At 41.4% G+C, this 13,841-nt stretch overlaps 1 protein-coding gene across 1 annotated transcript; it reads right to left on the bottom strand.

The window, feature by feature from the left end:
* Positions 1-2,741: 2,741 nt before the first annotated feature.
* Positions 2,742-6,074, bottom strand: LOC114764961 (chemokine-like protein TAFA-2). Its single transcript, XM_028954968.1, has 6 exons — positions 5,904-6,074; positions 5,376-5,482; positions 4,864-5,016; positions 3,558-3,682; positions 3,407-3,456; positions 2,742-3,206 (listed from the first exon to the last, which is right to left on the bottom strand). Exons 1-5 carry the CDS (start codon positions 5,969-5,971, stop codon positions 3,427-3,429), a joined length of 483 nt encoding a protein of 160 aa, XP_028810801.1. The 5' UTR covers positions 5,972-6,074; the 3' UTR covers positions 2,742-3,206; positions 3,407-3,426.
* Between the last annotated feature and the right edge of the window lie 7,767 nt (positions 6,075-13,841).

A 13,841-nucleotide genomic window follows, 5' to 3' on the forward strand; every position in this document is an offset into this window, starting at 1 on the left:
TATCATAGTGAGACACCCCGACACAGGGAGCTGAGGACCAGTGCTGGCGCCACTGACAAGTCAATGACATTGAAGACCCCCTGTGACTTATATCCTCTTCAACTTCATTAAAAGCAGATCAGTTTCCCCCCAGAGGGGGTGGAGGAGGACGAGCGTGTGTCGAAATGGAAGTGCTCACCGCCCGTTCCTCCCCTGCTCCTGCAAGTTTCCTCTCTCTTCTTTTCCTCTTATCCAAGTCCCTCCGCTGTGTAATTATTTCCTCCGTGTTTGATGACGGATCTCACAGCCGTTACTGGTGTTGCGAACACTGAAGCGAACAAATGGGAGTTCAATCTTCTTTTACTTTTCAATATTCTCTTCACCTCCGCATATTACATTCTTTTCTTGAGGGCTGAAGATGGGTGGTCATGATCCACTCGGAAGGTTTTTCTTTAACCCCATATCTCAACAATTCAGCAATAATCGGTAGGGGCTTTGCCTGACGGATGGCTGGCGCCGAGGGCTGCACTGTATCTGTCTGTTCATCCCATTTTCAGTGGAAGAGCAAGCACATCCCTCAACAGGTCTTAAGAAGCTGGAGATGGTGCCTTCAAGCTCTGATGGAATGTCACAAATCTGAACGATGTCTCAGTTCTACAGGCCCTTTCCAAAAGTACTGGACCAGTAAGGCCTGATCCATTTTATTAAACCAAGCTGGCATATTAAGCTACATTCTGAACTTTTTACGCATTACAAAGGAAATTAGAACACAGTTCACTTATGCTCCTATGGAATTTGTACACAAGAATTTCACTGACAAAAAAAACTGTGTATCAGTGGCAAGAGATGTGATTTGATTTTATTAGTTTTCATGAATGTTACTCTAAGCTGCTACCCCGGCATTAGCCATTCGGTAGAAATCCACAGCTGGAATGAGCGTCAAAGGATGTTGCACTGGCTTCTGAAGTGTGAGCTGCAAAAGACTCACGTGGAATGCAAACTTCCAAGCTGCTTTGGCGAGGTCAGCGGACAGAAACACAGCTTTGCAACACACAGCCACACGCAAAGATAACATCCAGAAATCAAGGTTCTTCATGACAATTAAAAATGGGCTCTGTTTATCATGAATATAAAATAAATGTAAATTCCACGCAACCCATACAAACACACACACACACACACAGTAATACAGCTCCAGTACACACAGTACTACCACAGTCACTGTTTGTGGGGAGCTGTCCGTGGTGCTGAAACTTCAGGTTTATTCTCCTTTTGCCGTCCTGGCCGCAAAATGTAAATAGTAAAGAGGTCATGTGGTAATGCAGGTACACATGCACATGAAGGTCAATAAACTTCAACAAAAAGAACATACAATACAAAAGATTGATCCTTCTGTAGGTTTTGTGGGTAAGAGTGTGGACTCATTCTTCAGCTTGTTTGATTTTGTCACAATGCCTAATATGTACTCTTCTCTCTGCATACTAGTCCCCTGCAAGAGTATGCGGGATGGTAGTAGCCTAGTGGGTAACACACTTGCCTATGAACCAGAAGACTACGGAGTCACAGGTTCAAATCCCACTTACTACCATTGTGTCCCTGAGCAAGACACTTAACCCTAAGTTGCTCCAGGGGGGACTGTCCCTGTAACTACTGATTGTAGGTCGCTCTGGATAAGAGCGTCTGATAAATTCCATAAATTTAATTTGTAAATGTAAGAGTAAGGCAATTGTCCAAGTCAGGACAATAAATTTTTCAATTTTTGCAAATGAGGAAGTTTGAACACAACATATTTCTCTTTTCAAGAGAATAAAAGCATTAGAACAGAACTTCTTTCTTATTTGTTTACGCCGTCCCAGGCTTTTAAACCTGTAGTCTTTACACTGGATGCCATTCCTGACGCAACCCTCCCCATGCACATTAGCTGGGCTGGGACCGAGGCGCCTGTATCCGGAACATGCGGCCCCTGTCAGAACGCACAGACCACGGTGTACTTAGCCTAGTAACGCGATACACACCCGTCACCCCGTCCTGTCAGGGGCCGCTGATGTTTTACTGACAGCCTGGCAACATTAGCAGACGCGGTGAAATTGAGGAGAGGGCATTTTCACGGAGGAAACTGAGAAACTAAGTGGAAGATGAGTCCTCCGGGAAGCATAATCACTTGATTGGAGTGTAGGGGCAGCATTTTTCTGTGGCTCATGCAAGTCTCGTCTTTACTTGTCTTTATTGACCTCTAAATACTACAGTCAGTTTTATAGAGAGAACTAATTGCTTGATGAAAAATGTTTTTGTTCAACACATACTGCATCTGGCAAATCCTGCGGCCTCCAGTCACACTGTGGGTGGAACCAATAATTCTGTTAATAACGGAGACAAAGTAAACATTTAATGCACAATCTACCTTCAACCTGGTATGTGTTTCTGCATCATCTGACATCAGGTTTTAGACAAATCAGTAGTAATTATGGTAGTGATGGTATGGTGTGTATGGTAGTGATATAGGAGGCATCCAAATGAGTCATCATCAAAATTGTGGTTAAAAAAAAAAGTCCATGATAAAAGATTGCATACAAAAAGTAGAAAATGAACAAAAATAACAACAATTTTATACAATTATCAATGTTTTTTTTATTATTATTACAATGTAGGGATACATTCATGTCTAAGAGGTTCATGGCATGAATACTTTGAGCCACAAATCTTTGTGTACAGGTAATATTCAATTATAAATAGATTATTGTCTATTTACTTTGCTAAGTAAAGTAAACTTTGCCTGCAGCCCACTGTGCCATTGCCATTTGTGGTGTTTGAGCACTTCCCCTTCGGTGTTTATGGATATGAAAACAGAAAATCAAAAGACATTTAGAGACACAAAATGAACTAATGTGATATCATAGAGAAACCAGCAGCTGTAGAGAACAGGCTAAATAATAAATACTGAGTGAAACGTAACATACATTCACAATAATACACTACCAAAAAGCATTCAGTATCTAACCTCAATGACGTTTTCTTTTAGAAAACCTTTGAGGTTTTGTACCAAATGCCAAAGTTAAGATTACTACTACTAGAAGTAATATAATGCAGCAAGAGGCAAACAGTCCTTGATAAATCCAAATCCCACGGATCAGTGAAAGACATTTTTTGTTTTTCTATGAAGAGCCATATTTGTATGAATATTTTAAAAATGCACATAGTGACCAAGCGTTCTTCCCCATGTCTTCACCCTGTAGTGGAAAAAAAAACTGTTTTTATTCTCACCACCCCCAGTTTAATATATCTGAACAAAAACCCCATACACCCTCAGCCGCTCTGTTGTGTGTTCACATTAAGAAGGTGTAATTGAGTAGGTGAGACATGACGAAGTAGTGAAAAAAAAAGCATGACGCTCTAAAAATGAATGAGCCGCACAGCGTGTGTACATTACCAGGATGAAGCTTTGCTGGGCTACCAAAGTTGATCTCTGTCAGAAGAAATCTTCACATTGAAGAAGAAAAAGAGAATTATTTACATCTCTTTTACTGTGTTGTGCCAGTTTATACAAAACAAAGTCAAAGAAATGCATATAAGTGTAAAACCTTTGTAGTCTTGACCTTGTTCCCGGTGGCACAGCTCCAGCCTTTAAGGTCTGGAAGAACCTTACACTCTTCCCCATCCAGACAGGGCTGCATCTGACACCACCACTTCTGGTCCACAATAGAGGCTGCGGAGCAAATATCAAACGAGAATGACTGCAAAATCCGTGCATATAAAATATCACTCTCACACGTCATGCTGTGCTATGCTATGGTGCACACCAATTTACACAATTAGCATACGCTCTCATCCACAGTTTCTGTGTAAATTTATCACTTGGGTAGGACACAGTTTTGATGTCTACAATGACAGCATTAAGTTGATATGAGCCGAATCAAATTATTTCTATGTAAAGCAAGCGAACAATGAGGAAAAACACCCATCAACATTTCTTTCACGTTCATAGATTTAACCTCAAAGTGTGGTCATTTTGGGTGATTATATTATACGATGGTTTGGTCCAGAGGTTTAATGCCTTTTATCAATTCATACAGAGGTGACTCACAGTACACCTAAACCAGGGACATTCGTGTAGAACATTCATTTGCTGGAAATGTCAACACCTAAATGTCAACTGCTGACAACAGCTGCGAGCGTGAACTTCAAGCCACACGTTTAATTAGTCTGACCAGTTAGTGCAGCCCATAATAATAGGCATCTCTGGTCAGTGGCTCGGTGTTATAATGGCATGATAATCCCTTGCCAGCAAATGAGACGGCTGTTGGAACCATATTTTTGGAAGCCCTGTTTCAAAGTTTTCGGGTTTTCAATGTCAATCCGTTTCAGCTCCGCTGCTTCTTTCTGCCTGCATGATATGTACTTAATGGGCCTTTTGCAAACTGAAGTGCCTCCAACCACCAGTAACATTCTGTCAGAATGACAGCTCTAATATTAATTCATGCCGCTGCATCATAAGAAAGCCAACTTAAATGGAGATAAATAATACAGATTTTTTGTTAATATAAATGAATAGATTTGTATTTTCTAGAGAAACATTATGCAACAGAACCCCGTGAAAACAGGATTTGTTAAGAAAAATTATATAAAACCAGAAAAAAAAATTGGTTTCAAAATATATAAAATTCAGTGCAAATATATATTTTTTTGGGGAATAGATACAATTAAACAAAACATAGTCTAAATATGATGTTTATTATGCTTAATAATGGTAGTATTATCTTTTGCAATGATTATCACGGCACAGTACACATAATAAACATATTAAGATAAAAAAGTTATTTTTATGATGATTATTTTCATGATCAGTGTGATGTTTTTTCTGATGTTCTGACATCACAGTCACCGTACCATCAACACAGGATGGGGCTGCCCGGGTGGTTCCAGCTACTTGCCCAGGAAAGCAGGAACATTTCACTGTCTGCGAACGTTCTTCTATTTTATTCTTGTTGCAGCATCGATGTAGCGCTACCACTTCACAGGTGCCGGCTTTAACATGGTGCACTGCAGGCACAAAAGGAATTCACACTAGTACCGTATCTAGAGCATCAGCAGATATGAGTTTGACTACATCATCACTGCACACTTTGTCAATGTTTATTTATTTATATTTTTCTATATTAAAAAAAAAATCATTTTTATTTTTTGTTTTGTTGTTAAGTGACCCAAATATTTTGAATGGTAGTGACTGATCAGTGAGACACTTTGCTCAGGCAGATTCCTGTTGTCACAAGAACACAACCCAAACAACGTGACCAAAAATACATAAAAATCTAATGCTGATTAATCACTGTTAACCAAAAGACATGATGACCACAATGCCACTCGGAACCCTGTGAAGCAAACATCTCACCATAACTCACCTCTGTGGCCTTCGGTTGGTGCTGGTAGTTCCCATAGTGTTGCCAAGCAAAACATGAGCAGGAAGCTGGCCTGTGTGGCTTCCTTCTGCATACGTCTTTCAGTCATCCTACAGGGTGAAAAATAACAGACCTTTTAAGGCGAGTGATATTTTATTAGTTAGTCATGATTTTTAAATCATGCCCATGGTCCTCAACCATCAATTTTATAGATCACATGCAGCTCCACATGCAACTCAAACATCTGGATATTATTATGCATGAATATGCTATTTCATCATGTGGAAATTTGTGGATTTATTGCTTTTGTAGAGGACTGTAGCTGCATTAGCATGGGCTAACATGGAGGACAATGTTCTACCATTGGCTCATGCAAATGGCATATAGCTTAAAAGGTCAGCTCATATGGCCAGATGTAGACTATGATTGGCCCTTTAAAGGGTCTGTGAGTACAGAACTGCAAACATGGACTCTACGAGGAGACACTCACCATTATATATTATTATCAACAGAACAATAAGCAATAATTACCTTCTTTTTATCCAAAGTATCACTTGCAACCTGCAATACAAGAGTGCAGTGTAAAAATGTGTCCACATTATACTGACATAGTGGTTCTCGGATCATTTACCTAAGACTCCAACATGATTAATGAAGATAATTATAAAATAAACTATTTGAGTTTCACTATATACATCTGGGGTACTGATACAGACAGTCAGACAAAACTCAAATTTTAACTTTGGAGGTGGAATTATGTTCTGCTTTTATTTGACCAAAGGAGCACAGAATGTCATTGAACATAATGATTTGGATGGACAAATCTCTTTTATTCTTTCTGCTCTATTCCTTCTAGGATACAACATGAATCATACAATCACCTAGACAGGAACCATCAAGCCGACTACTCAGAGCGAACTCAGTTTTAAATGTGCTTGTACATAACACACATGGACCCAATCGAGATGGTTTGGGGTGAGCTGGACCGCAGAGTGAAGGCAAAGGGGCCAACAAGTGCTAAACACCTCTGGGAACTCCTTCAAGACTGTTGAAAAAGCATATCAGGTGACGACCTCTTGAAGATCATCGAGAGAATGCCAAGAGTGTGCAAAGCAGTAATCAGAGCAAAGAATCTAGAATATAAAACATGTTTTCACCTATTTCACCTTTTTTTGTTAAGTACATAACTCCACATGTGTTCATTCATAGTTTTGATGCCTTCAGTGAGAATCTACCAACGTAAATGGTCATGAAAATAAAGAATACACCTTGTAGACACATGGACAGCAGACAAGCAACAAAGGATGCAAGAAAATGAGACACAGCAGAGTGGGGGGCTGGGAGATATGGCAACAAAATTGATAACAAAATACTTTAACATATCGAGTTGATACCTTCAATTGATTTTTATCACATTTTTTTTCTGACATTGCCATGCTGAAACCAAAGATGTCAGAGATAAAAAAACAGTTTAGTTATGTATAAAACCATGACTATCGCTGCCCTCCTTGGCTCAGTTATCAACCATTTTCCTTTTTACCAGCTTAACGAAGTGAACCACTCGTCAGCAGTCTGTGGTCTGATGGGAAATGCATGTTATACCTCTCCCATGATGCTCCACTGACCTGACAACAGATATCACTTTCACTGTTATTGTAACTTCAGTCTTCAAGAAGTTAAATAAAAGCCCATCCGCACTGAATCGTGAATGGCTCACGTTGCTACGTATACACACAGTGATCTTGTTTGCTTTATCTAGTGTCCAGTATCTAGTATCTGCTTTATCTAGTATCTAGTATTTTATTCAATTTGCGGGGGGAACCACAATCAATACGTGGGACAATCACAGAACTTCCAGGATGGAAAAAAATATGGCAACCTTATCATGGACATTTTCAGCTCTGTATTTGGAATAGTATTTTAAGAGACAAGGAAATATTTGAAATCACAAACTACAAAATGGCAACGCATGGCTTCTATGCAAACTGTAGTCTAACATTTGTTGTAAAAACATTTGTATATAAACTGAATTTACATTTTTAAACAAAATGGGAATAGATGATCAGACAGGACGAATTGCCTTTCTTCAAACACTGTGACCTAATCTAATCTATATTCCTAATACGAATTACAATATGGCTCAACCGCACAGGAAATGACCTCATCCCTTCCCACAACAATTTTCAGACTTCAGCTGAACTGAACCTAAACCCCCGAAGACATTAACATGACCGTTTCCTGACACCTCCCCTCATGCGTGACTAATATGAAAGAGACGGTTGTGAAGGACCAGGTGTAAGATGAACACTTCTTTTCCATCCTAGGAAAAGGGGTGGACGGCCACAGATGCCAGGGTGTTCATCCGTAAAACGGATTGGACTGGAAACTTTGAAAGACTCTGGATAACGAAGGCTGGCCCAGTGCGGAGACTGGCTGTGGAGAGAGTTATGTTGCGCAAGCCGCTCACTATAATGGACAACACTTCACCGGCCCGACACAAGCTGCTGGTTTCAACCACATTGAGTAGTGCAAAAAGGGCCAACAGAGGAGGTCCCACAGCAAAACGCCATTTAAAGAATAGACAGATAGAGATCATGAGCATGCACAGGCTCACACTAGACCTTGCTCACGGTTCAACTAACAGCGAAAGTTTAAGTGGCTCCCATGTGAACACAGAGCACAATCTGTTTGGTGACCATGTGCAGACAGACAGTAGAGAACAAACAAAAATCTTGTTCTTAATGAAATTTACATAATGTACAGTGTATGCTGGATAAGTTTCCCCACAGTAATCAAAAACTACAAAAAATGGTGCCTGTTCTCACTTATATTCTTCGGACAAATTCAACAGAATCAACCAGAATAACAGATGGACCGAACCAAATTATTTATCTTAATGATCACTTGTTGTAATATGATTCAAAAACACTGCCCATTCATGCAAATGATTGGGAGGACTGAATACTGGAAACTGGGCTTGATTAAGTCAGTCCTGAGTACATGGAAAGGAATATTTGTATTCAGAAAGAACCTTGTTTTAATGCAGGGAGGTGAGGGGGTGGAGAAGGGGGAAATTATTTAATTATGCAGACCGGGCATTCAAAAGAGGCGCATACAAGCATTAAAACGAAATTCATTTCCTCACCTCGAACCCTCCACTGGTTCCCTCCCAGCACAGAGCTATTTTATCCTCATCTCGGGTGAAGTTTTAATCCATAGTAAGTGACATGGTAATTTGTAGCATTTGATTACATTTGGGGCTCATTTCTGCCTCTCCAGAGCCGGCTGGCGCTGCTACCTCAGATGGTGCTGCAGCTGGGGATTAGTTAGACGGGAATATTAACATTTAGTGGAGCGTTTGTCTTCTCCACCGCAGGGTGGTAACGTACAGTACCGCGACACTGTTGCCCGCTGTTCTCCACCATTAGAATGTTACAACTGCTGACAAGAGTAGTGTATTATTTGAATAATTACAGAAAATGTAGTCCAGTATATAGGATCATATTATTATCACATTTAAATACATATTATTATTTTTATTATTATGTTATTATTAAATAAACAAGTTGGATTAGATGACGCAAGCTGGAGCAAAACAATCCAATCCTACCACCTTATATCACGCACAAAGATATACCAACTATTATTTCAGATAAAAACAAATAATTTAATAATTTATCTAATATATTATATTATCTTAATCATTTTAATGTTACATATGATGGCACTGTGTACATGAAATAGAAGGTCTCAAACCTATATACTTAAGTAGAGTTTTTGAGTATATGAACTTTACTTTACATATTTATATTTTTGGGGGAACTTATGGATTGGATGTTTTTTGTGATAAAGTGAAAGTGAAGTTATTGTCATTGTGAAACACAGCAAGCACAGCACACCAGTGTTTCCCAACCTTGGTCTTGGAGGAACGGCTGCAATCACCCTTAGTGAACAGAGGACAGCCATGACAGGCAGTGGAGAGCATTGCATGGGGACGGTACTTTACTCAGTGGCACCTTGGCGGTCTGGGGAAAATAAACCAATCAGTAATCAGTATGGTCAAGCCTGATTTATCTGTAAACCTAAGTTGAACAGCAATAATGCAACGCGAGAGCATGGACGGATTTTCGCACCTGTAATGCAACTGGGTTAGAAGGAGACGCAAACTCTCAACATGTTTATCAAAAAAAATGCCCAATGCTACATACATTCTGACATATGAAGGGTCCTAATCACCCACACCGAATGAGTGGCAGCTGTGGGTGATTAGAACCCACACATGCTTGTGATTTGGTGCCATGGACACCAAGGTGTCAAAGCATCCTTAGACACATCTTGATCAACTGTTCTGAAAGGATTAAAAATTCATTTTGTGTATGGTGTCTGCCTAAAACGAACTATATAACAACCTACAAAAACTCGCCCTCCATCCTGTGCAAAAAGATTGAGGTATGTAAACATTTTATTATGTACAAGTGAAAGTTTGTCTGAGCTTTTAGATATAAATCACATTAACGTATCCAAAACGGCCAGTGAAATGACTTAGACCATCCAGACAGGGATTGTATTCTAAATGTAATAAAGCTGAATACAGCAGTACATCCATATAATATGTGTAACTAGTTGACAAAGAATTAGCAATCATCTCAGGCTATTTTTGGTGCACATGTGATGTAAAGTTGGTTTGATGTTTCTTTTTTGTGAGGCATGCAAACACGCAGCCATACCTGGCATATTGTGCTATATGGTTGATGCATGCACTTACCAGTGACGAACACTTGCCACGCTGTTTTGTATGGGTGTGTAGTTACAATTCTACAATTCTAAAAAACAGATTACTTCTTTGTCAGCTTGGTTGTGTTTCCGTAACATTTCACCGGTTCCTTATTCTAGAGGTTCCACAAGGTAATTAGGTATTCTATGCGTTGTGCCAATAAGGCAAAAAGAAAACATATTACTACTTAAGTATTTTTAAAAGCAAGTATTTCAGTACCTTAACTTAAGTAAAAATGTGACTTTATGACTTTCACTTGTAGTGGATTAACATTTCACCAGTGGTATCTGTACTTAAGTAATGAATGCGAGTACTTTCTCCACCTCTGCCTATACATGAATGTCTCAAAATACATCAATAATGAAAAGGGTATTTTATTGCGCTCTTAGATGACATTACACTTTCTGTTAACTACAAATGTACAAATGTATAAAAGAGAAGAATCTCAGAATGTGCCTTGATTAAAAAGCGGGATGTATGAAAGACGGGAGTGAGGAGTGCCTTCAGCCGTCTGCACGGATGCGACCAAGCCAGACAGCTTCTGGTGGATAATTGGCTGTAAAGTCTGGAAGTGCCATGATCGTCTGGCTCACCTTGTTACCATCACTCAGGACATGTTCAGCTCACCAACACAGAAGCAAATTTGACTGAGTATGTGTGATGTAAACGGTTGGTTAACCATTTTAATGTTAACTGACATTGTTATATGTTAGATTGTTATATGGAACTTAAATTTATGAAAGTTCATGTAAAAAAAAAAAAAACGGGCTTCTGCTCCACAGCCTGGTCACTAGAGGGGAAGGGTTCAATCCATGGCCGTCAGCAGCTCCAGGAAGCTCCTCGGTAACCATTTCTATCTGTCTCTCCTCGTTGCCACAGGGCTGCGCCCCAGCCCCAAGCTGACCCAGTCAGACATGCGTGTGTGGTGGTTATTTTGTTTGTGTCTGAGAGCGAGGAAAGGGCTCTTTGGAAGGGCTGGCATGTACCTGCTGCTCCTGAGAAGGGTCCGGGCACTTCCCACAGGGGGCTGGGCACATTGCTGGAGATGGTGGTGGGCATGTGGCGTGAAGGGTGGTGGACATTCTCTGCAGCAGGCGGGGGCGCTGGTGCTGCGCTGCCGTTCTGCTGGGGAACGTCCGGGCAGAGGGAAGGCGGGTCGGCGACCAGAGCTGGAGAGGCGGACTCCCCACGAGGCAGTCCCGGCAGCACAGTTGTTGTCCGTCTCTCTCTGCATCATCGCACCACCAGAAGTCACGTGGGTCTCCCTAGACCTCTTGACGATCTGGGAGGGGCGCGATGGCCGGAGAAATCCTGGCACCGACCGCCCACCAACTCGCGATGTTCTTGCTTTCATTGTTGTCCATGTCTTCCGAGTCCACGGGGAGGCTTACCAGCAGTGCACAGAGTTCCTGGCCTGACATGGCGAAGATCAAGGGGGTCGCATCCTTCCTCGCTGAAGTACACGCCCTCATCCTCGCTCCGGCCACTCACCCATAGACCTTGCCGCTTCTGGGTTTTGCGGATCACCCTGGGATCAGCGTCATACCGCAGCGCTCCTCACCACAACTCAACCCCCGCATCACCGGGAAGAAACCGCTCAACCAGTACTTGGGAGTCGTATCCTGGTCCTGGCACGTCTCACCGCAGAACTCCCCGACCCCATGGCCGATCCTCACCGGCGCCTGTACTCACCACGACTGGCTGAGTTATTCCGTGTGGTTCTCTGTCAAGTCCACCAGCAGACAGGGTATGAAGCACAGAGGCGAGACATACTGAGACCAATGATTTATTAACACAAAAAACAAACTGGCACGAGGGTCAATAACAGGGGAAACAAAAGGAACTAACAGAAACAAACCCGCATGCATGTGGTAATTGCCAGGAACTGAAAAACATACACGAGGTAAGTAACAGGGTCCACATAAAATGTTGCAGCCCCGAATGGCTGCTCAGAGGTTCTTTATAACCGTCCTGCTGTCATGCAGATCAGTGCCAGGTGCATCTCCAGCTGCCTCCAATCGTGACAGAGTTCTAATTTCTCTAAAGCATTACTTCTGAGGATCACAATACAAGGCTCTCACAGAGAGAATTTCTGAAAACAGGGCAAAATGGAATAAAGGGATGATCAGAGGAGTGCAGCTGAAGTGATGCTCGGTGAAGATGGAAGATCTAGGCAGATATGGTATTCTTCTGAACACCCCATTGCAAGGTGTTAATTTGAAGATGCGACTAATTCTGCAGGGCAACATCACTTACAAAATTAGAATTTTGCCTTGCTATAAAAAAAAAAAAAAAACACACATGACTGACAAGTGTATAAATGGTCTTCAAAAGACTATGCAACTCCCAGTGCCACTGAGCCTTTCATGGCTGCCCACTGTGATGGGATAAAAGCAGAGGACACATTTTGTTGTGTCACCGTATGCTGTGCTGCAGTGTTTCACAATGACAATCACTTCACTTCACTTTCACTTTCTTTCTCTTAAAGAGGTCTGATGAAATGGTTAGAGGAGAATTTTATTTTCCAAAAGGCCTTGTAACTATTACTAATCTCATATGGACAATATCATTGAAAAGATAACATGAATTTGATTTAATGAGTAATAACACTTTACAGCATCATCTTTATTCTCTACAGTTGGTCTGAGTAATAACTTGATTATAGCCCTAGTCTGTTTTCCATCTTGGTACCCTCTGGTCTCTGCATAGTCATGTTAATCATAAGACGCTCGGAAACACCTGGAACCACCTTCTGCACATGTTCTGCATCTTATGAGATTGTGATAACAAAAATCGAAAGAGAATTACATTATTTGGCACTAGCATCTTTTGTGATATTTTTCCCTCCCTTTCATACTACACTCCAACTCCACTTTACCTGGGCTCTGTCTGGTCAACCCTGAATGTGAATTTTTTCACTAGTTCACTAATTTAATTCACTAGTTGGGAAAAAATGATTTATACTTGAGGTGCACATGCCTGATTTATGTTGTTTTATTTCTGTTGTTTATTTTTAAATCACATTATTGGTCATAAAATATTATATTGCATATCCCATATCAATAGAAATTCCACTTCCAATAATAAATCCAGGGCGTTTTAATTAACGTAGATCATTACAAAAAACTGTCATTATGAGAAAATGAGCGCCATGAAGAATAAATACAGTACCTGATACCCTGCTATGTCCAGCAGAAGAGCTCAGAACTTCCAAAACGGCGGCATCAACATGGTCCAGGACAGGAAGGGACAGGACAGAACGGGACAGGACGGTACTTCTGTTTTTTTTTTCCCCCAGATTCCCGCTATTTCCATCTGCGTCGTGCGCTTTTCCAAGAGCCACTTCCACCCCGTTCCTCTGCAGCATCTCCAGAACGCTCACATCTTCATGAGGAACCGGGGACGAGGCGTTCCACCGGGGACCCGGACACCGCAGGGAGCCCCCGATACCGACAACTCGATTCGTTTCTGAAAGTTTTGAACTGTTGTCACCCGTCTTGCTGCCGGACGCGAACACGTGGCGTCGGCCAGACAGCGGAGGACAGACGGCGGCTCGGCGCATGCGCACCAGCGCAGTCAATAACCCGGCGTAGACTGTAAGGTAACACGTTTCCTTTCTTTTCACGTTGCGACATTACATTTACATTTACGGCATTTGCCAGACGCCCTTATCCAGAGCGACATGTTACCGTCGA

The sequence above is a fragment of the Denticeps clupeoides genome, chromosome 15 (genome assembly GCF_900700375.1).
Source record: "Denticeps clupeoides chromosome 15, fDenClu1.1, whole genome shotgun sequence".
NCBI lineage: Eukaryota > Metazoa > Chordata > Actinopteri > Clupeiformes > Denticipitidae > Denticeps > Denticeps clupeoides.